The 26026-nt window shown below is 33.4% G+C and overlaps 2 protein-coding genes across 7 annotated transcripts in view; both read left to right on the forward strand.

The window, feature by feature from the left end:
• LOC117578239 (neuronal acetylcholine receptor subunit alpha-7) overlaps window positions 1-26026 on the forward strand; it is a 217152-nt gene that overhangs the window by 186856 nt on the left and 4270 nt on the right. For 5 of the 6 annotated variants that reach the window (XM_052008699.1, XM_052008696.1, XM_052008698.1 and 2 more), the window contains 6 exons: window positions 5765-5840; window positions 6124-6318; window positions 11560-11646; window positions 21075-21184; window positions 24097-24251; window positions 24443-24559. In XM_052008699.1, coding sequence (XP_051864659.1) covers window positions 5765-5840; window positions 6124-6318; window positions 11560-11646; window positions 21075-21184; window positions 24097-24251; window positions 24443-24559 — 740 coding nt within the window. Of the gene's footprint in view, window positions 1-5764; window positions 5841-6123; window positions 6319-11559; window positions 11647-21074; window positions 21185-24096; window positions 24252-24442; window positions 24560-26026 lie in introns of those variants that run through there. The other variant, XM_052008700.1, reaches the window with a different exon arrangement.
• On the forward strand, window positions 3715-4411 carry LOC117578240 (C-type lectin 37Da-like). Its single transcript, XM_034263657.2, has 2 exons — window positions 3715-3823; window positions 3887-4411. Exons 1-2 carry the CDS (start codon window positions 3736-3738, stop codon window positions 4333-4335), a joined length of 537 nt encoding a protein of 178 aa, XP_034119548.1. The 5' UTR covers window positions 3715-3735; the 3' UTR covers window positions 4336-4411.

Below are 26026 nucleotides of genomic sequence, written 5' to 3' on the forward strand. Positions count from 1 at the left end.
CTATTTAATTTTCTCTCTTCTCTTCATGCAGTTTCTAGTATACTAAAACTCTTCTTTCTTCCCCATTTTATGCTTTTATTCTTCCACCTCAGACGAATAGAGCGTGCCATTTATCTCGTTTATTGTGGCCATAACTTTTATCTTATCACTTAAACACACTTTTGTTTATACTCATTAATTTTTGCCCCGAAAAATTTCACTGCCTCTAAACTGTAAAGAAAAGGTATTTGATTGCATAAATATTAAGTTAATCAGATCTATTTTATATGTTGTAGTAGTGAGTAAGTAGCTATAAAATGCAACCTGATGTTACTTCAAGTCAAATGTATTTTTGCATATTTCTGCTGCATAGAGAGAAAGTAAAACGAGTCGTAACAGCAGGCAGGCAGGCAAAGTAAAAGTCCTGTCTGCGGGTGTCTCAATTTTTAATGAAGCTCGAACGCAGCTCAGCGCAGCAAGCAGTCGAAGCCCTTCTGGCCATAAAATGAAAATGGGCAAATTGCCGTCAAGGGGCCACAAGCACAAGACAAAAACAAAAATAAAACACAAGAAAATCGAAAATGTTGCATCAGTTTTTGTTTTTTTTCTTTTTTTTTTTTTAACGCGCACAACAAAAGCCATTAAGCAAAAACTAAGAGCAAGAGGATTACGTTTAATAGTTGACACTAAAATTAAATATTTATGTTTATTTAAAAGCAACTGCTTAACATCGTTGCCCCAACAGGTTAAAACTTAACTAGCTGACAGTATTTTGCATTAAAAAAGGGGAGACAAATGTCACAACACTTGATGAGCGCAGCTTGCTTTTTATGGGCGATAGTGATTTAATCTTTAAGATTGACAAAAAAAAAACGACAAGTAAGAAAGCTACAGTCGAGTGTGCTCAACAGTGCCATATAGTGCGATATTAGTTTTAAAATATATCTAATAATATACCGCAAAATACTGAAAATATACCGAAGGTGAATAATTTAGAATATATGTATATGAAATATACTAAATTAATATATCGCAAAAATACTAAAAATATACCAAGGCTCAATACCAAATACTAAATATATAGTTCGGTATTAATTATGGAATATACTGAATTAATATACCGCACAAATACTAAAGATATACCAAAGGCCAATACAAAATACTAATTATATAGTGATGTATTAATAATGGAATATACTAAATTAATATACCGCACAAATACTAAAAATATACCAAAGGCCAATACCAAATACTAAACATATAGTGCGGTATTAATTATGGAATATACTAAATTAATATACCGCACAAATACTAAAGATATACCAAAGGCCAATACAAAATACTAAATATATAGTGAGGTATTTATAACGGAATATACTAAATTAATATACCACACAAATACTAAAGATATACCAAAGGCCAATACCAAATACTAAATATATAATGTGGTATTAATTATGGAATATACTAAATTAGTGCGGTATTAATAATGGAATATACTAAATTAATATACTGCACAAATACTAAAGATATACCAAAGGCCAATACTAAATACCAAATATTATATGTAGTGCGGTATTAATTATGGAATATACTAAATTAATATACCGCACAAATACTAAAGATATACCAAAGGCCAATACAAAATACTAAATATATAGTGAGGTATTCATAACGGAATATACTAAATTAATATACCACACAAATACTAAAGATATACCAAAGGCCAATACCAAATACTAAATATATAATGTGGTATTAATTATGGAATATACTAAATTAGTGCGGTATTAATTATGGAATATACTAAATTAATATACCGCACAAATACTAAAGATATACCAAAGGCAAATACCAAATACTAAATATATAGTGCGGTATTAATTATGGAATATACTAAATTAATATACCGCACAAATACTAAAGATATACCAAAGGCAAATACCAAATACTAAATATATAGTGCGGTATTAATTATGGAATATACTAAATTAATATACCTCACAAATACTAAATATATAGTGCGGTATTAATTTTGAAATATACTAAATTAATATACCTCACAAATACTAAATATATAGTGCGGTATTAATTATGGAATATACTAAATTAATATACCTCACAAATACTGAAGATATACCAAAGGCCAATACCAAATACTAAATATATAGTGCGGTATTAATTATGGAATATACTAAATTAATATACCTCACAAATACTAAAGATATACCAAAGGCCAATACCAAATACTAAATATATAGTGCGGTATTAATTATGGAATATACTACATTATACTATATATACTAAATTAATTAACAGACATGGCTATATCGACTGTTGACGCTGATCAAGAATAACATAAATATACTTTATAGAGTCGTAGATGACTCCTTTTGCTTGTTACTTACATATCGTGGAGACACAAAGTTAGAATACCCTTCTGTCCTATTTTTAGCGGATTGATGGAAGGAAGTAGGAACAACATTATTGTATCTACTATATGAAATTCAGTTTCATTGGATTTGGTTTTGTTCTCATCGAAGTCAAAACAAATTGATTTATGACTAGCGACACAGCATAGATGAGTGCACTCCTTAAGTCATGAAACCATTCAAATGGTATTAATGTTGACATCTCATCAGCGCAGCATTTTGTGTAATTGTTGTTGAACAAATGTAAATCTAATTATGATCTCACAATCGCTCACAAAAGTTAAATAGTTTTAATTAGAAATCTTCTAATTTATGACTGAGTGAGTGAGTGAAGGGGACTATTTGGATTTCATTTTGGCAATTTCTAAGACATAGTCTTAGCAAGCAAACAAAAAAGAAAAAATGCTAAATAAATAAATGAATTTCAGCCAGCACAGCTACAATTAAGTTGTGCGTGTGTGTCTGTATGTGTGTGTGTGTTTGCTTACAACTACATTAACACTTTTTGACTTTGACTTGATTTGCACAAAAGGCGAAAGAGATGCTGCTGCTGCTGCTGTTTGTCTAGCGCCCTCTTTTGTTTTGGAACATTTAAATGAGAAAAGTTTTATCAACCCCAGTTCGAGTCGCTTCTTCTTCGAATGTTCCTGACCCTCACACATTCTACATATACTATATATGTTATATCTAAGGAGCAAACTAAACAAGCCAAATGACGCCCATTGGACAAGGAATATCACAAAAAAAAAAAAAACCAGCACAAAATATACTTGTATTTACCCAACCCCAAAGATGAGCGAAAAACAAGTAAGAAAAGCGATTTTTTGTTTGTTTTTCCGAACTGTACAAGTTACACACACACACACAAACTTGCAAAAGTTATGCGTGAGTTTTATATGACTTTTTATTGACAAAATGACAGCATTGTGGGCAGCAAAAGACATAATGATACTACAGTTAAGGACATATGTAGTGCACACCCTGATTTACAATGTCAATTCAACTTTCTAGTATAACATTATTTTGCTTTTCAAATGCCGCTTTTTTATGCACTTTCTAAATGGTAATAAACAATTAGAAATATGCAATTTACTCGACCTACAAAATCTATTATTAGCTCCTCCACAATCAATGAAAGGAATGTATGTGCTGATAAAATGACTTATCATAAAACATTCATATTGAAAGATGTACAATTTAATTGTGCGTGTTCAAGAGTGATAAACGAAATGTGCAAAATACCTTGATAAAAGAGCGTATAAAAGCTTTTGGGGAGTATAAAAGAAAGCTGCTGCGATGCAATTGTATTCATTCGAAAGTGAAAATGTTTAAGAATTCAGCGCGTCTTGTTAGCTTGTTTGCCTGGCTTGCCATAAGTCTGGCACACACGATCACGCCCACCATCAAGGAAGGTGAGTGTGATCACATGTAAACACATAAACCAAATAAAACCCTATACAAATGTGTATGTGCAGGTGCCACGGATTTACAGGTGACACCGTTTGTGCAAATCGGCAATGGATATTATTATTTTGAGAACACTATAAAAGCCAATTGGTTTGCTGCCTTTGAGGCGTGTCGTCGCATGGATGCCAGTTTGATCAGCTTGGAGACCACTCAGGAATGGCAGGCGATCGCCAATCATTTGAACTCTTTTGGCTATCCCAATCACTATTGGACATCGGGCACCGATTTGGCCAAACAAAGTGAGCACGTTTGGTTTGCCAATGGCAAAGCCTTGACCATCGATGCCTGGGCACGCGGACAACCCGATAATGCTGGCAATAACGAGCACTGCGATCATTTGGTCTACAATCGCGAAAATCCGCTAGTGAGAGAAATGAATGATCAGCCTTGCACCGCCAACATGAATTACATTTGCGAAGCACGTCAACCCTATACAGTGTCATTTGTTGTTTGGTAAACGATCTTAAATAAACGTTTATTCATTTGCAATGCATATTGTCCGCAAAATTTATCTACAATTATTATTACGGGCTTCCATTAGTTTAACAATAATTGATTCGATAACTTACTATCAATAATATCGAATAGTTTATTCTGATCTTGATTCAATAGCTTTACAAATCGAAGTAATGTTAATTTACTATCGATAGTTTGAAATCATTGTTCTGATATCGATACGATAGTTTTGCATATCGAATTACTGCTAATTTGCTATCGATAGTATAAAATCGTTCTTGCAATTTTCAATTTATTTGAAACAAACAAAAATAACAATAAAATTCCCGCGAAGTAAATTATTTTTACCTCGTTTACTTTTATTTGCAAATTTTTATCGCTACTATGCAAATATTTCCATAGGCTATTTTTACTTTTCAAAAAATAAATATAAAATGCCAGCTAAGAGTTTTAAATGTATAATTTATACATTTTCGTTTTTATAATTAAAGGAATTTTACTTCGAATACAAACTTACTATCGATAGTAAAATCTTATAACTCAATATTATTGTATTTTACTATTATCACTTTTACTACAAAATTTGCGATTTGAATCTATCGATTGCGCTTAGTCGATAGTAATCTATGCGTAATCGATAGTATGTAAATGAGTCTGAATCATACCTTATAAGAAACTCTGCTGATACACCACTTTGCTATCTCTATATGTATGTGATAGATATTTGGAATCTATTATAGATATTTGTGCTGGGTATTTGCGGGTCTAACATTCAATTGACTAGCTGAAATATACAGTTATTTATTGGACTTAAGTGTGTTTTTCTCTCTCTCTGTCTATTCTGTCGCTGGCCGAAAATAAAACTTGTGCAAAACCAAATCGCATAAACTGTTGTTAAGTGTAAGTGCGATAAATCAATTTGTAATTGGGCCAAGTTTTTTTTTTCGGGAATCTAACTCAAGTATGTGTGTGTGTGTGTGTGTGTGAATAAGGCTTAGCACATAGAAAAGTATGTGAGAGTATGTTTGTGTGTGAGATTTTGGTCTTGAGGGTAAACCACTGAACGGTCTTGTCGAGGACTTTAGCGCAGCTTAAGCAGTATTTAGTGTGTCCATATGAGAAGTACACACATTCAAGTGTATGTATGTGTGTGTCTTGTTGTTTTGGTGATAAAATTATTACATTTTGCAGCCTTTTTGGTCAACAGCTTAAGCTTGTCTCAGTGTGCCGGACTTTGGCCACAAATCCCAGCAAGCAGCATAAATGAAAGAATAATAACAACAACCAGAATAATAATATCAACAACACACCAAATGCGGATTAAATATACATTATATACACACAAACACATACATTTATATACGATGGACACATTCCGACATTAACACAAACATTCGAATGTTTTCCTTCTTTTTGTTTTTTATTTGCAGTTGGATTTGCAATTGCAAGATGAGGCTGGTGGCGACATCTCAAGTTTCATAACCAACGGCGAATGGGACTTGTTAGGTAAGTTAAGACACGCACATACAACGAGCGATAACGATAACAACATAGGGAATGCGTACTAATTGATGAATATTTTTAAGTCTAATAATACTAATCTAATTCTTTGTTAATGAATTAATCTCTCTCATCTTCTCTTCTTCTGCATATGGCCCTCGTTCCTCCTCCCACCAATCAAACAACCAAACAACCAACCAACATCCATCTCATCAAATCAAAATTATTCCAATACTATCGATAACTATCGATACCACACATATATATATTGTGCATACCCAAAAAAAAGGTGTGCCCGGTAAACGTAATGAAATCTACTATAATTGCTGCCCAGAACCTTATATTGACATAACATTCGCCATTTTGATACGACGCAAAACTTTATACTATTTTTTCAATTTGATTGTGCCGTGCGTATTGATCGCCTCGATGGCACTGCTAGGTTTTACACTGCCACCAGATTCTGGTGAGAAGCTATCGCTTGGTAAGTGTCCAACAACCAAATCAATTCAACTTCTACTTCTCCTACTTCTACTTCAACAAAACTAAAAACTAAACAACTACAAAAAAAAACAAAACTAAACACACAACAAACAACAACAATAACAATTCCCTTTCCCTTTAAACGAAAAACTAAAACTAATTTAAAATAATCATAATAGAAAGACAACAAAAAAAAACAAAAAAAATGTGTGCGTTGCGATATTTAATTGTTAGACTTTCTGTAGGCCGAGAAAACCTTTTGCATGCTCTATAAATCAAATCTAAACAAAATACACTCACACACGCACACACACATTGTATATAGGGTATATATGTAGTTGTCAAAACGGAAGCGCATTCTTTGCTACGGCATATTACGTATACGCCGAGGTGAACCTTGACTAACTACTCATATGCAAAATGCCCGCTGGCAATGGCAACTTTCACTCTCTCTCGCTCTCGCTCTCGCTTTCTCTCTCTCTTGCTCTTTCACTTTCTCTATCTCTATCTCCGTTGCCGCTGTCGAAACAAAGCGAGAGTGCAGCAACAAAAGAAGGCGCCATCATTTGTAATCAAAGTCAGCGCTGGCAAAACTGTAAAATATGGCACAACCTTTCAACGAGAAGTGACAAAACGACAAACGGACGGAGGACGCACAAACACACAAACACACATCGTGCTGAAATGAGCACAAAGCCTTGACCCCTTGAACCTCATATATATATATATATACATATATATATAGTATATTTATTTCTATATAGTATGGCATATTTCTATACACGTTTGTTAACCATGTCAAGAAGCGCAGCTCAAAACAAAACACAAACACGCAAATACTAAATATTTACAATATAAAAAATCCTGCATCTTAATGCATTCGCTGCAGTCTCGGCAGCCAGTTATCGGTAGTCGCACATACACATACCCTGGAAACTAGTTAATCTAATTTGCGTAAAGCAAAGTTTTTATTGATGTATTAAGACTATATAAAGTAGTTACCTTTTGCATCGAGAGCTCGAACTTCATAATAGTTTTGTATCAAACTATCAATACATATTAATAGTGTGACCAGAGGTATACTAATAGGGTTTTCAGATGCATATCCAACAAGTGAATTGATAATTTCTTTAATTTAGTGTTCTTATTGATGTATTAAAACTATATAAAGTAATTGCATTCAGTTGCCCGTTGCATAGTCAGCAGAACTTAAATAAGACTCTAAATTCAAAAGGGATTGTACAGTGTGCCCAGATGAACACTAATGGAACCGAATTTAGTTTACACTTTGAGGAGTAATATTAATTGGATATTCTGTTATTTTTCAAACTCTATTAAAACGATAAATAAATCTTAAATCAATCAATCCTAAAGATAACTTTAATAAATGTTCTTTATAAATGAGCTGATTACACTAGGACATGATCTTTCTTTTTGATCTTGAGCCATGTCAACAAATATGGTATAATACACTCAGCTAGCAGCTTCTCGAATTTACAGGGAATTCATCTGCAAAAAGCCCGTAAAGTACAACATTCCTAGCAAAAAGATTTGCTGTGTCATAATCCACTGCAAATGCCAAATGGCAAACAACAAGTAAGAGCGCTATAGTTGAGTATGCTCGACTGTGAGATACCCGCTACACATTTTGAATAAAAGCAAAATATTGCGGTATTATTTTCAAAATATACCGAAAACACTACAAAAATACTAAGAATATACCAAATGGTATGTTTGGTATATCAATATAGTACCACATTTAAAATATACCATAGACGGCGCAATGTACCAGATTGTCAGCCAAAGCAACTAAGAGCCCTAGTAAGTAGGTGTTTTTGGCCATACAAAAGTATTTCTTTAATAACTTCGACAATTTTTATCTGATCGCAACGAAATTTTCAGGACTCCTAAATACTATAGTTATTATTGCATACACCAAAAATCACAGCTCTAGCTTTAAAATTCAATTTTGATTTGATTTTCGGGGGTGAAAGGGGCGTGGCAAAAATTTGAAACAAACTTGATCTGCGTGAACACATAACAAATGCTGTCGAAAAAAATTTTTAGTCTATCTATTATAGTCTTTGAGATCTAGGTGTTTATACAGACGGACGGACAGACGGACATGGCTAGATCGTCTCGGCTGTTGACGCTGATCAAGAATATATATACTTTATAGGGTCGGAGATGCCTCCTTCTACCTATTACATACATTTCCTGCCGGCACAAAGTTATAATACCCTTCTACCCTATGTTGAGCGGGTATAACAAATATGCCGAAGGCTACATTTGGTATATTGAAATAGTAATATATTCAAAATAGATCATAGGGTGCATATTTGGTATATTGATATAGTACTACATATAAAATATACCATAGAGTGCAAAATATACCAGATTGTACTTTATGAAGTCGAAAATTCCTCCTTCTGCTTATTACATACATTTCCAGCAAGCACAAAGTTAAAATACCCCGTTTACCCTATGATTAGCGGGTATCAAAATGAAAGATTCCACATCTTAAATTCTGAATAATTACAAGAAACGAATATGCAGTAAATCTGTTGCCAAATGTTGTTAATTTGCGACGATCTTTCGTCTCGTTGATCTGGCTGCCAAGAGTTGTGTGGCAACAACTGGTGTTGCTCATTTTGACCAATTTTGAAAGGAACAGACACAAACACAGCTTGTGGATTGAAGGAAAGTTATGCGAAAATGTGGCAAAATGCTTTGCAGCTCATCCGCAGAGCACACAAAGCACACAGAGCATTGGCATCTGAAGCTCATCACGTACTTTCAACACGCGCAGCATATGGTGCATGTCAAAAAATTTACACAATACTTTTATACAACGAGCAAAAATTTATATAAAACTCCGACACACACACACATACATATACAACATTTCTATATATAGATACATTTCTATATATATTGCGTTTATGAGCAGCAAGAGAAGACGTAGCAAAACTTTTGCTTGCAGCTGTCAGCAAGAGAAAAAAAAAATAAGCGAAAACAAAAAAAAAAATTCCGACAAAAATGCCATATTTTAAAAATTGTTCATAGAGAACAACCCCCACCCCATATATGCGTGTCTGTCAACGAAAGCGTGTGTGTGTGTGTGTGTGTGCGACTGTGTGTGTGTGTGTGTGTGTGTAGCAAAACGCATTAGGGCCGCCAGCCGTGGTTCATGCATAATAGACAAGTTTGCGTAAAACCCTGTGGCTAATTTATGTTTGCCCGACACTTTTGGCGGCCTTCCTCTTTCTCCCTCTCTCCCCTCACTCTCTCTCTCTCTCTCTCTCTCTCTCTCTGTGTTAGTCCCCCGCATACCCCTGACTGACTTTTGACATAATTTATATAACCTCAAAAGAGCAAGGCATAAAATATGCGCAGCACAAAAACGTTCCATTAAACGCGCTGCTTAGGCGCCACAAATACCCTGTACTCTACTCCACAAACACACACACACACACACACGTATACACAAATACAGTGAAACACATACAAGTGAAGACGCAACGTTGAGCGCTAGATGGCGCCAGTGTTGCTTTCGACTTCCGTAGTTGCTAGTTGCCTGCCCCCCAAATTAATGAATAGAATGTTGTCTAGTTTCATTTTTTTTTTTTTTTTTTTTTTGGTAAAAATTTGGAGCATGTTTAGAGTTTACACACCATACAAACAACATATGAAGTGTTTGCTATAAATAGGGAAACAAACATTGATTACAAAAACATTTCCTTGAGGTAGACAAATATAAAATAAAATATATAAAATTTGGGAAACAATTCTTACAACAATATAAAAGAGTAGTATATCGGCACTTTAGAATCGAAGTGAAAAAAAACAACACATGAAGTTTGCATAGTTTTTGTTAACTAAAGGGTTATTTCGTTCCGCAGTTCCCGGCACAACAAAATTTTAAGTGTGTCAATACACCACATGCGAAAAAAGTAGACTACATAGTCATATCGATAAAGTAAAGAGAAGCATTTAGATGCATAATTAAAAAAATAAATAAATGGAAGCGTCTGAGACATTGAAGAGAAATGACATTAATAAAATAGTGGGGTCTTAAGACTCCATAAATAAATGAAAATATTAATATGTGCTTGGGATATTGCCGCCATAGAAATAAACAAGTTTTGCTAATTGCATTTAGTTTGCCTATTGAGTGCAAATGTTTGAGTGGTGTGGCAATAAATTTCTTTTTTAGGGTATTCAAGGTTGTCAAATATGGTCACTCTAAAATGTGTGGAACAAGCGAAACTTGGAACAGCGCATAAAATTAGAAAAGCAAACAACTAATAAATATTATTAAAAAACAAAAAGAACGTTCCTTTAATTCAAACAAATATAAAAGTATATTATGTCGGTTAAATATTAGGAAAGCATTACTTTAGTCTATCATTTCTTTTGTGTAGTACACATAATGGCATCAAAATTAGGCAATAGCTAAGCTAGTCGCTGCTCAAGAGTGTGTGTGCAGGGTATTGAAAAAGGCGGCAAAGCAACTTTTGATAAGGACTAAGCACTCACTGACAAACGCCAGCTGCCCATAAATAATGATAAGTTGCAAGAAGTACAAGCAAGAGTCTGTTTATGAGTGTGTGAGTGTGCCAAATGTGTGTGTGTGAGTGAGTGTGTTCATATATTGTTTTTTTTAGAAAAGTGTAGTTGCTGTAATTTTTTGTTGTTTTGTTTTGTTGGGGGTGACAAACATGAAATTTGCGAACGGACAACGGACGTGGAAGCACAACTTGAGGTTCAGCGCAGAGAATACGGTAGTAGTTTTTGATGCGAAAACGCGCGAAAAGAAAAGAAAACGGGATGAAAAAGGCGCGACAATTACAAAAAAGCAAATATCGTAATCGCAATCGCAATCTCTACAATATCTACATACCACATCCATGTGCATCCAATTGCAGCGAAGAAAGAAAGAAAGAATGCAAGCATCAGCGACGCAGGAAACTCAGTTTTGCAAACAGTCTGGCAACACTTCACAGTTCTCCAATAACAATTATAATAATAATAACCACAAATAATAACTTTAATGTGCTCTACTACACTCCTCTCTCTCTCAATCTCTCTTTCTCTGTTTATCTCTCTCTCTTCTCTCTCTCTCCCTCTGTTTAACTCTACCTTAACACACCAACACACAACTGACACACACACACACACACACTCGACAAAAAAAACGTACTCGCTGTTTGCTCATAAAATTTTTGCTGCATACTTTCAGGAGTTACTATTTTACTATCGCTCACAGTCTTCCTGAATATGGTCGCGGAAACGATGCCAGCGACATCCGATGCCGTGCCGCTGCTCGGTAAGTTAAGAGAAAACTATACACAAATCTCTCTATTTAGTACAGACATAATAATATTAATAATAATAATAATGATAATAATGTTTATTGTATAATTAATGCACATTCAAACATTCAGCTCTCTTTCTTCTCAACTCGAACTAATCAGTGAAGATTTCACTTAAACTTCTTTCGCAACAGCCGAGAAAAAAAAAACCTGAAAAAAAAGAGAAAGACAAACTGCAAAGCAAACTTGTTTTTTCTTTCCAATTAAGTTTCATATTTTTTTCGTTTTTCATTAAGAGTTTTTCGTTTTCATTAAATTTTGCAATTTTATGAATTTTTTTTTTTTTTTTTTTTTTTTTTTTTTTTTTGTTAAATACTCTCTGCGGTTGGGTCTTAAAGGTGCGCGGACTTAAGCTGCTCCACGAATGTTGTACAACTACTCGTAAATACACACATACACACACACTTGAAGCACACACACACATACACATACACTCTAGCGTATTCTCATGCCACATTTCTACACATTTAGTATTTTAAGTACACATACATGCGAGTACTTATTGTACACACTGTGAGCTGCTAGACAACTAAGTCGCCTTCTTTCTCTCTCTCTCTCTCTCTCTCTCTCTCTCTCTCTCATGTTCATATTAAAGCTGCAGTCGCGGCAAATTCGTATACACAATATATAATATATGAAAAACCATTTCAAAACTTGAGGCATTATTTCAATTGCATTTCTCAACTTAATTTCAAGCGCATTTCTTAATTTACTGACAATGCGAATTTTGAGTAAAATAAATACTGTAAATAGTAACAACAACAATTTGTGATATTAGCTTAAATAACTGCCGGTTAAATTTAACGTGCACTTGACAAACACCAAATAAAATCTTCGAAAATATGTTTCAGTCGTTGAACTATAAAGACTAAGTTTATATGTTAGCAAAGATATTGAACGAACTATTTAGACAAGTATAAACCACTTAATTAACTGACGGTTAAAGTTAACACGAACTTGAGAAACCCTTGACAAACTCCAAAAAAAAAGAAACAACTAGGTGTATAGCAAAGAAATTGAGTTCGAACTATTCAGACTTTATCATAAACTACTTAAATATAGTATGAACTATTTATGATATCAACTACTTAAATGACTGCCAGTTAAAATTAACATGCACTCCAGAAGCACTAAATAAACTGTAGAAAACTATAGGTATATAGCAAAGATATCGAATTCGTACATATTTCAACTTTTTAGTGCTAAAATATGTCTAAGATAGTTAAGATATAGAGTTCATAAAAAAGTTATAGAAATAACTACTTAACTAACTGCCGGTTAAAATTAATATGAAGCTTAGCAGCACTACTTCGAAGATAACTGCCAGTTAAATTTAACATGAACATGAGAAACTTTTGACAAACTATCAACAGGCTCTGCAGTCAATGAACTATAAAACCTCATATAGAACAATTCTTTACACGTTGAAATCGTTATAATAATAACTATTTAAATAAGTGTCAGTTAAAATTAGAAATCCTTGACAAATGGCATTTAACTTGAACATGAGAAATCTTTGACGAACTACGAAAATACTTTACAGTCAATGAGAGACTAAATATATATCATAGATATTGACCTCATATGGAACAACTCTTTAGACGTTATAAATACTTAAATAAGTGCCAGTTAAAATTAACATGAACATGAGAAAACTTTGACAAAGTCCGAAAATAATTAGCTTAACTATAAAGACTGGATATAAAGCAAATTTGTTAATATCATGGTAGAACAACAATTTCGACTTTAAAGTCTTTGAAGTAATAACTACTTAAATAACTGCCAGTTACATTAACATTCACTGCGAAAATGCATAACAGTAATTAAACTATAAAAACTAGGTAGATAGCAAAGATATAGACTTTATGTAAACGAACTATTTAGACTTTAAACGTGGTATAATATGAACTACTCAATTAACTGCTAGTTAAATTTCACATGCACTTGAGCAAATGAGTGAAAAACCCACTTCACAAAAGTTTGAAATGATTAAAGTACCATAAACACTAGATAGATTCAGCTATATTTTTAATATAAGTGAGTGGAGAAATCAAAGTACAATTTAACCCTCACCTTTTGTATCAGTGAAGATTTGCAGCGCTATTAGTTTCGAATTTGAAGTTTTGCTTTTTATTTCCTTCTCTTTGTTGTTTTTTTTTTTTTTTTTTTTCTTTCTATTTTTCTGCTTTTCTGTTTTTTTTTTTTGTTGTTGTGTGCTGCATTGCATCGAAATTGAAAGCAATAAACACGTACAGCAAATTGGCCCGTTTTAAGTTTCAAGCAGCTCACCTTCCTGGATCAGGATGAGGATGAGGATGAGGTTCAGGATGTGTGTGAACCAAAGCCAAAGCTAAATAAAATGTGGGCGAGAACTTTATAAAGTGTGTGGTGGGAGGAGGAGGAGGAGAAAGATGCGTTTATTCTGTTGTTGCTCTGCAATCTTTAAGTGTCTGATTTCTGGTTTCTGTTTGTTTTTGTTTTTCTCTTAATATTTCATTTAATGCCGAGCGTCTTTCTCTCTCTCTCTCTCTCTCTCTCTCTCTCTCTCTCTCTCTCTCTCTCTCGCCTTCTCTCTATGATTTAAGCGATTTCATAAACTTTGTACAGTTCAAGTTTATCCCCATCACGTGCATATTTCGTAGCTTAACTTTCAGGAAGAGAAAAAAGCAAAAAGCAATTCTGCTCGCTTCGATTTCGCATTAATAAAGCATAAAACTATGTGAAACTAATGCTGGCTTAAGTATTAAGTATCCATGGATATTGAAATCAACTAGCTTTTAGATAGTTTTCGCTCAACGAACAATGCAGTTTTTGTAGTACTTTCCAACACTGCCCGCTGCTTACAACACTATGTACACACCCACACACACATATATATATAACACTCATGAAGTTTTGCAGCTTCAATTTGCATTTTAGTCATTCATAAACACCCAAAAGAGAGATAACGCCGCTCTCTCTATGTAGAGAGAAGAAGCGTGCGAAATAATTAATTTTGCGGCACTGTACAACACTAGTCGCTATGCTGATAATCAAAACCAATTAGCTGATTTCACATACAATCCGTAGTTGAACGCAACAATTAACATACATTAACAAAAAGAAACTCTCCGACAGTCGAGTGTGAGTGTGATTGTTATTTGAATGAGTATTCGTAGTTGTAATTCACATAGTTTAATTTTAAGATATCTGAGTATGTGTGTGTGTGTGTGCGTGCGTGTTTGATTATTAGAGATAATTTAGTGAGTGAAACAAATGTGTTATCCGAGTAGCTACTAATTATGCATTGCAATTGTAAACGTAAAACGTATAACGTATGTATGTAGATGCAACAAATGACCGCAGCAATTACACAATAATAATCTCAAATTACCAATTAGCTTCACCAAAATACATTACACACACAGACATAGTCGAAGCGCAAATGCAAAACGCATCAATCGCATTTGACAATCGGTTTTTCACTCGCCATTCACTCACTGAAATGCATGAAATCCAGCTGACAACAAAGTTGTCTATAAAATCAAAACCTTTATCACATTTCCACATTATCGCCAAATTTGACAGCTCTACACAGAAAGAAAAAAAACTTGCTAAAATCAAGAATAAAATCTTGAATCAAGATTCTTTGATGTCAAAATGGAACCAAGAATTTTTATTTCTTCTGAAATTCAAGTTTATAATCTTGTTTCAAGAATGGAAAACTCTCAAAATTGAAATCGAAATTCTAACAAAAATCTAGATTGCCCAATTTTCAAATTAAAATTTATAATCTTATTTCAACAATGGAAATATCTTAAAATTGAACAAGGAAGGGAAAATCTTAAATTTAAATTGTTTAATGTAAAACAAACAAAAAAATTGATTGTGTGCTTTTTACTTTGAAATTCTTGATTATAAAATCTTTTCGAATTTAAAAGAAAAGTTTTTCATCTTAAAACGATTATTGAAAAACAATATCTTGTCTCAAGATTATTTCAACTTAAAACCTCGTATATCAAGATTTGGAATCTTAAACGTTCTTGAGGCAAAATTAAAATCTTAAAATAAGATGTTTTTAATCTTAAAATGCAAATTTACCATTAAAATCGTAATTTTCAAGATTGTTTTCTTAAGATCGATCTAAAATCGAGATTAGCAATCTACTTTTCAATGAAGATGTTTTTCTCTATGTGTAGCATTTATAGTTTTCGAGCTATTGCTGTTTATATGTGCGGACGGACAGACAGACGGATTGATTGATTTGCATTTTCATTTGCGCTAGACTTTAACACACACACCCACACACAAACACATATCTACATAGAGTTGTGCCTGAAGTCGTGAGCAAAAGGAATCATCATCAATGAATGTGTGAACCACCCCAGCGAACCTGCTTAAAAGTTCTGTACATTCAATATATACAACAATTACCAACAAAAAAAAAATGCCATCAATAGAACATCATTTTGAATGAACTGAAACTGAAAATTAAACGAATTTATCAAAAGTAATCGAGTAACAAGTATAGTATTTGCTATAATCTAATATAATACACATATATACTATATCTACTTTAGTTGGAAGTTGGAGTTGGAAGTTTGGGTTACTTGTTGATCATCATCCAGCATCATCGACGCATGATCAAAACGAATAGAAACCAAACAACTCTGATCCAACAACATTTTGTAGTCCATTTTGAGCATCTGAACATCTTGATATCTACATATACTATATATCTAACATATTTGTCGACTATATATATAAATATATACATTTAGTAACATTAACAAGTAACAAGTAATTGCTACGAACTAAGAAGGTAAGTGGAGCTCTGTGTGTGTGCGCGTCGTTGGAATATACATATATCGTAATGCTTCTGAGAGATCTGCGATAAAACTACAAGAGACAAATAAAAGCCAATTCAATAAGTACAAGTTTCCCGTTCATGAAAACATTGATTGCATTGTTGTTCCCATCTATCCAGCATGCCATATCCACCACACTCGATTATTGTATCATGTGTATCGTATATCGTAAACCGAATATCGTATGTCGTCTATCGTAATTCGTAATTCGAATATCGAATGCTAATCATTGTATCTTGTGCATCGTATATCGTAAATCGAATATCGTATGCCGTATATCGTAATTCGAATATCGTATGCTAATGTCAATTCACTGTTTGTTTGAAACTTATTTTGCACCACGTTGCTATAGAAGTATGCATATAGCAACAACACACATACCTACATACACTATCACACACACACACACACACACACACTCGACACGTAACGTAACGCAACGTAACGTAACGAAATATCATTGAATTTATTTTATTTTTTTTTTTGTTTTCAAAACGTAGAAACTCGTATGTGTATCTTGAATATCGTATCTTATATCGTATTTCTTATCGTATCCGAGGACTGGTATGGAAAATTCGCATGAAACAAGACAAATTCAGATGAATAGTAATTCGCAACAACAAAAAGAAATGAAACAACAATATACATAAATAACAACAATATTATACGATACCATCTATAAATATATATTATATTACATTCTGATATTTGATTTGTTGTCATCTACTTTTTACTACCTACTATTGTCTCTCTCTCTCTCTCTACTTTTCTCTCTCTCTCTCTCTTTCTCTGTGTGATTTCGTTATAACAATAATTTTTGTGTTTCGATTTTGATGGTTTTACTGGTTTTTCATTTTGGATTTGGTTTTGTATTCGGATTTGGATTTGGATTTGGATTTGTTGGATTTGCGTACAACAAACGAGAACTCGAGCAATTGTGTCGAGAGTCTATATGTATGCTATATATACTATATATGTATTTGCCAAGGACCACTACCACATAATGTAAAAGAAAAAACGTTCTTGTTGGCATGCAAGAACACAAAATGCCTATCAAACTAGTTGACATGACACCGCCGCCCACCCACACACACGCACACATACCTCAGCACTCACACACATTTGACAACGAAAAAAAAAACGGAAAAAAAAAGAAAACAATTTGCGACTCTATCTTCAACTTCTTTATTGCAGTTATGAATACGAAATGTGAATGCGTATATGAATGTCAATGTGTGCGTGTGCTCGAAGGGGGGCGGGACACAATGTGGGACTGGGCGTGGCATGCGTCGTGGGGTCAAAGTCAACATCATCATGAACAAACATGTCCTCGGGTTCAATTGAACTTTTGTCGCACACTTTACATATCGAACTTTCGTTTTTTTTTTTTTCTTGCTCGCTGCAATTAATGAAACTAACACATACACACACACACTCACACACTCACTAACACAGCATATATCGAAACACACACATACACACCCACACCCACTCACACACACACACACACACGGGAACAGCTATGTAAATAACTAAATAAAATAAAAAAACATGTCCGTGTTAAACGAAAAACAAAAATTATAATAATAATTGAGCTAAACGCTGTCTTTAACTCTTGCTCTCTCTCTCTCTGTCTCGCTATCTCTCTGTGTCTCACTTTTGCTATGTCTGTATATTTGGCTCTCTCTCTCTCTCACACACACACACACACACACGCTGTCAAACACACGCATACATATGTGCTCTATATATGTATTTGTATAGCAACAACTCTTTTTTTTATCGGCTCATCAATTTGCATGTAAAAATCGAAAGGAATTTTTACTTAGATTGGCAAAAAAAACAAAAACCGAAAAATTTTTGTGGGGTATATAAGACTAGGCAGGGTTGCCAGGGTTGTATGTGTAAATATTTTGTCTTCTTCTTCTACTACTACTAATTATTGTTATCGTTATCGTTATCGTTACTCAAATTATTTTTCTATTGTTGTTGTTAAGATTGTGTTGTATGATTTTTGAATTAGTTGTTTTTTTTTTTTCTTTTTGTTTGTCGTGTGAAGATTGTTGGAGAAATGTCGGCTTTTTGAGTTTGGTTCGTTCGTTCGTTCGAATTCTCTGTGCGCTGTAGTTGTGGTAGTAAAAAAAACTCGCTATCTCTCTCTCTCTCTTACTCTCTAACTCTGTATTTCTCTCTCTCTCTCTAACTAATTAACTATCTATCTCGCTCTCGCTCATGTTGTTTATAAAGTAATTCCCAACAACAAAAAAAAAAAAAAAGATTGCTAACTTTTGATATACTACCAAACTATATGCTTTTCTTTTGATGGTGTTTCACTTACTTTCAACACACACCCACACACACACACATACACTCATTGTATCATAGACACACACACACACACACACAGACACATTTACACAATCTAGCTGGTCACACTTGTAAATACCACACACACACACACACACTTTACTTGTATTTTTTTGTGTGTTTTGCTTTAAGTTTTTTTTTGTTTTTGGTATTTTGTTCATTTTTGTTAGCATACATACTTATTCATATCGCATACGCATACGTATGTGTATATATGTGTATAGTAGAAATGTATGTATGTATGTATGTATGTGTGATTAACTGCCCATTAACTGTGTGTGTTTGTTTTTTAAAGGTTATCAAATCCCACAACAACAACAACAACAGCAACAATAACAACAATACTTATACTATATATGCATATGCGACTAGTTGCTCTACACTCTCCTCTACATATACATATATATATATATATACACACATATATATATTACTTAAATAATCATATGCTTAGAGCCAACAATTATGTAGTGGAGTGTATGTGCCCCAAACAACAACAACAACAACAACCACAAATACAACAACTACAACCATAACAATAACCATAAAACAAAAAATTCAGATGCACAGTGAAAATAAACGCTTTACATTCATTTTACTTTTCTGTATAATACATTACTCTCTTTTTGTTTAATGCAATTTTTCACTGTGCATTCGCTAAATAAATGCAATTAAATAGAACTTAAATAATAGACCTCAAATTAAAAACGAATTAAAACAAACAAAAAATAACAACAAAAAACAAAAACTAGTGAGAAAGAAACGCACCCACAGAACAAACAAACTCTCGATTCATTTCTAAATATTTAATTGCCATTTAACCAAACTACTAACAAAAAAAAAAAAACACAACCACGAAACAACTACCAAACATCACACACACACACCTAACAAACAAAGTACAACAAACAAACCAACAAACAACAATTAACTGTAGTTAAAAACAATCAACACCTTTTGCCCAAGACCCATGTCTATCATCAAAAAAATATTTTACAGCTCAACAATTTCGAAGAACCGAATCAGATCTCGATTTTTAAACAAAAATGATGATTGCGGATAATTGGTTGTGCACAAAAAGCAAAAAACAAAAAAAAATACCTTTAAAAAAAGAAATGAAAAATGAAAAAAGCAAACAGGGCAGTCAAAAGGAACAACAATTAGTCCCAAAATAACAAAAGAAAATTCTTAAAAGAGAAATATGAAGAAACCCCCCACGAAATATTTAAGGCAAAGAAAAAGGAAAAACGAAAAAAGATAAAAAAAAAAAAGAAAAGGAAAAAGGCGTCAAGTCAAACGCGCGGTTCATTTCAAAAGAAAGTCCCAAAACTCTTTTTGAATTGAGCCACAAGTTTGTCTCTCGCTCCATCTCTCTTTCTCAATTTATGTATATCTCTCTCTCTCTCTATATATATATATATATCTGTCGCTGTCTAACACTTTGTCTACCTGTCGCTACACACACACACACACACACACACTCTCTATCTCTGTCTTTGTCTCTATATCTGTCTCTTTTGTCTGTTGAGTATTTTTTGGCGAGGCAAAAGACAAAAAACAAAAACAAAACAAAACAAACACTTGTAAAATAAATTTTTTCACTGAAGCAATTTACGATAAGAACAAAAATATCGAAAGAACAATGTTTATATATTTATTAACTATACTTCTTTTATTTCGATATACTGCTTTGAACTTTTTTCTCTAACTTTAAACTTTAGTAAGCTACACTGACAACAACAACAACAAAAATCAAAACAAATAAAATACAATCTACAAAACGTATTTTTTTCCAAATTTCCAATACGATTTTCTGTAAATATGATCAGAAAACTGATCAAGCGAAATGTGTATAAAGTTTCACTACGAATACAACAACAAAAGCACACACACACACACAGATACAGACACAGACACATACACATACAAACAATCGCGGAACAACAACAAAAACAAGAACAACAACAAAACAAACTCTTTATTCTCTATACTAAGTAGGGCAATTTTCGAGGTGTGACTTTGAATCGAAATCGAGATCGAAAACCGATTATAATATATACAACAACAACAACAAACATAGCTTAGCGAATATCGATATCGATCGATGGAGAATCGATAATGGAATATTATTACCACAACGTTTTTGTGTCATTTTTGTGTCCTTCTAGGAACTTATTTCAATTGCATTATGTTTATGGTGGCCTCATCAGTTGTGTCAACCATACTTATCCTCAATTATCATCATAGAAATCCAGATACGCATGAAATGAGTGAATGGGTAATATTTATATTCAAACTTACTAAAAATTTAACTAACTTACTTGCTAACTACTTACTTACCTTACTTACCTTACTTACTTTACATCAATCAACAAAAACCACAAAAAATACAAAAAATATCAACTATCTCCCTCGAAATAAAAACCAATATTATACCATTACCTATATTCCTCCGATTTTGTCTCTATTTTGAGTTCCCCACATACTTCTACTTACCACTAACAATTACTAAATTTATATTTACTCATTTTGAGTTCGTATTTTTTTTTCGAGCGTTCTGAGAGATACCGATACGTTATCGATTGCTATTTTCATTTAATACCAAAAAAAAAAACAACCAAACACCCCACAAACTCGCTTTCCTTAAGATATAAAAAACAATTCCATGTACATATGTATTATTTAATTCAACATACTATCTAAGTACTATATACAAAATATGTACCAACTACTTCAACACACACATACACTCACCACACACACACACACACACATGTATAGAGCAATATCTTTAGATCGAGAACTCGAATCAAGTCTTCTACTCCACACACAAATAAAATCTTATAAATTACTATACAAATTACTCTCAGCAACTCCCTCGCTTGCATTTACTCTCTCTCTTCTTTTACACTCTGCTGCATGCCATTACATTTTGCAAGTCATTTAAATGAATTAACAACAAAAAACGCAGAGTAACAACAAAAAATACAATTAATTATAGGAGCAAACTTTATTTATATGTACAGTTTAGCTTTTTGATGATTGGTAATGCCCATTAACATTCGAAAACTTAACATCAATTAAATTGTATGTACTATCGGCAGATCTATTTAGCATTGAGCACGGCTGTTACAATGAATATCAATTATGATTTTCAGTAAATAGAATTATGAACTCTTCTTTTTAGCATTTCCATGTCAAATTTAGGATCAGAAAGCTTGTGAAATACGGTCACTTTGAAAATGTAACTTCCGAAATTATAGCTACAGGTTATTTATTGCGTTCATCTGGAAAAAGCGCTTATTAAAAAAATATATATACAATATATATCGATAAAACTATCGATATCTCTTGTGACAATGCAACAACTATCGATTCTCTTCTTTGATAATTTATTGTGCTTCAACAGCCGCGAGTTATTCATAAGAAAACAAACGTCTCGATTTGTTCATATGATAGTTTTGTGAATTGTGCTTTAAATACCGGGAGTTGTTCATAAAAAAAAACTTATCGTTATTATCATAAGATAGTTTTGTTTATTTTGCTTCAACTGCCGAAAATGTTTCATAAAAACTTATCGATATTTCGATATTTTCAATCGACTATCTATATTTTCATTTGATAGTTTCGATTATTTTGCTTCAAAAAAACCTATCGATATTTCCATACGATAGTTTTGTTTATTCTACTTCAACTGTCGTGACCAATGCTCAATAGAAGCAACCATCATCTCGTGTACATACTTCACTGTCCTCCACTCTCTTGATGATTAATATCAGATTATCAACTATATAATCGCCATTTGTAATCCTCTAATTAGAGATAGCAATGCATCGATGCTTGCTTGTGCTAATGTAGTATAAGCTCGCATCAATCAATCAATCAATCAGCCATCAGTCATCATCCAAATTGTCCCCTGACTTTAAACCGAAAAGAAATTTGAAATCAAATTATGTTTATTATTTTCGAGACAAGGTTTTTGAAAACGTTGAACATAAATTTTGCAAAAAAAAACCAAATGCTTAAAGTTAAATTTTTAAATAAATACAATATTAAATGCATATATATATAAATATATAATAAATTTACAGTTCATACAATATATATGTATTATACTCAAATACCAATGCAGAGATGAACGCAATGTGTCTGTGTTTTGACAACGAATTTACCACATTTAGTTAGTACATATTTAGTACAAATTGATGATATGCTTTAACCTTTAACCTTAACATTTGAACTTGATTTTATTGCCCTATAAGTATCTGTATTTGTACCTATAACTTGCATTACAAAAAAAAAATGAAAAGAAAAAGAAAACCAAATGAAAGCACAATAATCACACCGAAAACTTTTATTTCTCTAACAAAAACTCTGGCCACCAACAACTACAACTACAACTACAACAACAACTACTACTACTACAACAACAATAACAACAACAACTACAACTACAACAACAACTACAACTACAACTATTACTACGTTAACTGGCAAACTCTCAACGCTTAAAAAAAAAAAAAAAAAAAAAAAAAAAAACTCTTCTCAACTCAAATGCCTCTTCAACTCTACTACTGCTATCTCTTTCATTCCCTGTAACTAACTAACTAACCAACTAACTAACTATGCAACTAACTAACTAACTATCTTCGTACAAAAAACGCGCGTGCTGTTTGCTATCTCCTACTACTTTTTAACACACACTCAACACTCATCTACTATCTACATGCCACAACGTGTGAACGCAACTTAATCAAACTAATTAAAAACCAAAAAAAAAATTATCAAAAAAAAACCAAAACTTTAACAACTTTCTGATAAATAAATTTTAAATTCTTAAACTGTAAATTGGAATTAAACAACAACAACAACAACAACTACAAACAACAAAAACTATTTGTGAACGTGTGTCGTAATTTTTACTAACTACAACAACTACAACAATGATTGCAAATATCAAAAACTATATACCGCAAATGTACTTAAAAAAAACTACTCCATATCTATACATAAAACTAACGAAAATATACCAAAAATATACCATATACTACTAAAAATGATATATTAAAAAAACTACTATCTATACATAAAACTAACGAAAAAAAAAATACCAAAAATATACTTATTGCTATTATTTTTAACCGCATTACCCAACACACCTCCGTCTCTCTGTCGAACTCGCACACACAGATAAGAGTAATATTCCTTTATTGGTTACCTTGCATATTGCGCATGCAAAGACCCGGACAGGTTGGCTACGAATGCCCGCCGCCGCCCTCGTCGTCGGGCTCATCGAACGCTGGCGACAAAAAGCAACAGATCCAAAACGTTGAGCTCAAGGAAAGGTAACCTCCTCTCCTTATATGATACTCTCGCTAACTCTGCAGCAAGCAAACTATCGCTTTTACTATCGATAACAGTTTGGACTTGAAATTTTGCGCTGCTTACATTACGATAGTACTATCGATAGTTGAATTATAGCACAATTTTCGACATTTGTTAACATTTTTCTTCCCCAACAATTGCATTCACGCAGATCTTCGAAATCGCTGCTCGCCAATGTGCTCGACATTGATGACGACTTCCGATGCAATCATCGCTGCGCCAGCGCCACATTGCCCCATCAGCCTACATACTATCGGACAATGTTTAGGTAAGTTATCGATAACAACTTGTAGTTGAAGCTACACAAAAAGAAAATAGAAATGAATATTTTTTATGTTTAAAGTTTTTTAGTTGTGAACTCATTCATTTCCTCGCCCCAAAAACTTTCTCTTCCTCGCTCTCTCTTCATTCAAATTGAAATATTTTGGCATGCGAGATAACTCATACGCAGTGTTGCTTCGCCGTTTCATTGGTTTCGTTTTTTGTTTTTTTTTTTTGTTTTGTCTATCGATGATAAATTGAGTATGCTTTTGAAATGAAATTCACGGATTAACGCTTTCACTGCACACACACACACGTCTATACAGTGTTACCTCCCCAATCGAATCAATTCATATTTGATTTAAACAGAACTCTGTAGGCAGCTTTCACTGTACGCGCGTTCGAAGTATGATAAATGTGAAAATTTCTAAATCAACATTCCGAAAGTCCAATTGAACGAATCCGTTTTGAAAGCAATCACAAAATCGGGCTCAGGCCAATAGCAAAATACAGAAAAAAAAAAACGGGGGAGGGGTGAAAAAAAAAAAGAAAGTTTCGAAACTTTTGGTCAGCAATTGAGGATGAAGTTACGCATACGCACCGTGCGCAACGCAACGCAACGTCGCGCTGCCGCAGAGAAAACTTTTAAATGTTTGCCCAATTTAATTTCACTGCATGGATGAAATGTGAGCTCTGAGCTCACCAAAAGAACACGAAAAGAAAAGAAAGGAGACGCAACAAAAAAAAAAAAAAAAACACTGGACAAAAGTGGAAAATAGAAAAAACTTTAAACGATTTGACGACAATATCAATATCAACAACAAACTAAAAACGACAGCATTAGTTGTGAGCACAAGACAACGAAAAAAAAAAAAAACAAAAAAAAAGACAGTGCGACAACGAAAAGAAGGGAAAAAAAAGAATAGAAAAAAAAACAACGACTTCAACAAGGCACATCCTCATACGCATCCGTACGCTCATCCGCATCCTCATCCGCATCCTTATTCAGCAATGCCTCGAATGACAGTCAATGACAATGACAATGACAATGACAATGACAAGATGTGTATACACACACTACGTGTGTGTGTGTGTGTGTTTGTACCCGCAACAACAATGAGACAAACAAACAACAAACTAGAGGCATGCCAATGCCATACTTGAATATAATAGTGGCATGTGGCAAGTGGCAAGGACACGCATTTAGTGACAAGCTGAAAAATACATAGAAATACAATCGTAATGGAAAACCCTTAGAGAGTAGTAGACCCTTCTTCCCCTCCTCCTCCTCCTCCACGATGCCGCAAACTGCGAAACCGAGAACTGAAGAACTGAGAAAATGAAGAAGGAGAATCGAGATGCGAGATGCGAGATGCGAGATGCGAGATGCGAGACAACTGTGCCAGAGTCACGTTTCTCAGTTGAGTTCACAGCCCTCTCCACAACATTGCATTCTCTGCTTTTTGATACCCGC

Source organism: Drosophila albomicans, chromosome X (assembly GCF_009650485.2).
Source record: "Drosophila albomicans strain 15112-1751.03 chromosome X, ASM965048v2, whole genome shotgun sequence".
NCBI lineage: Eukaryota > Metazoa > Arthropoda > Insecta > Diptera > Drosophilidae > Drosophila > Drosophila albomicans.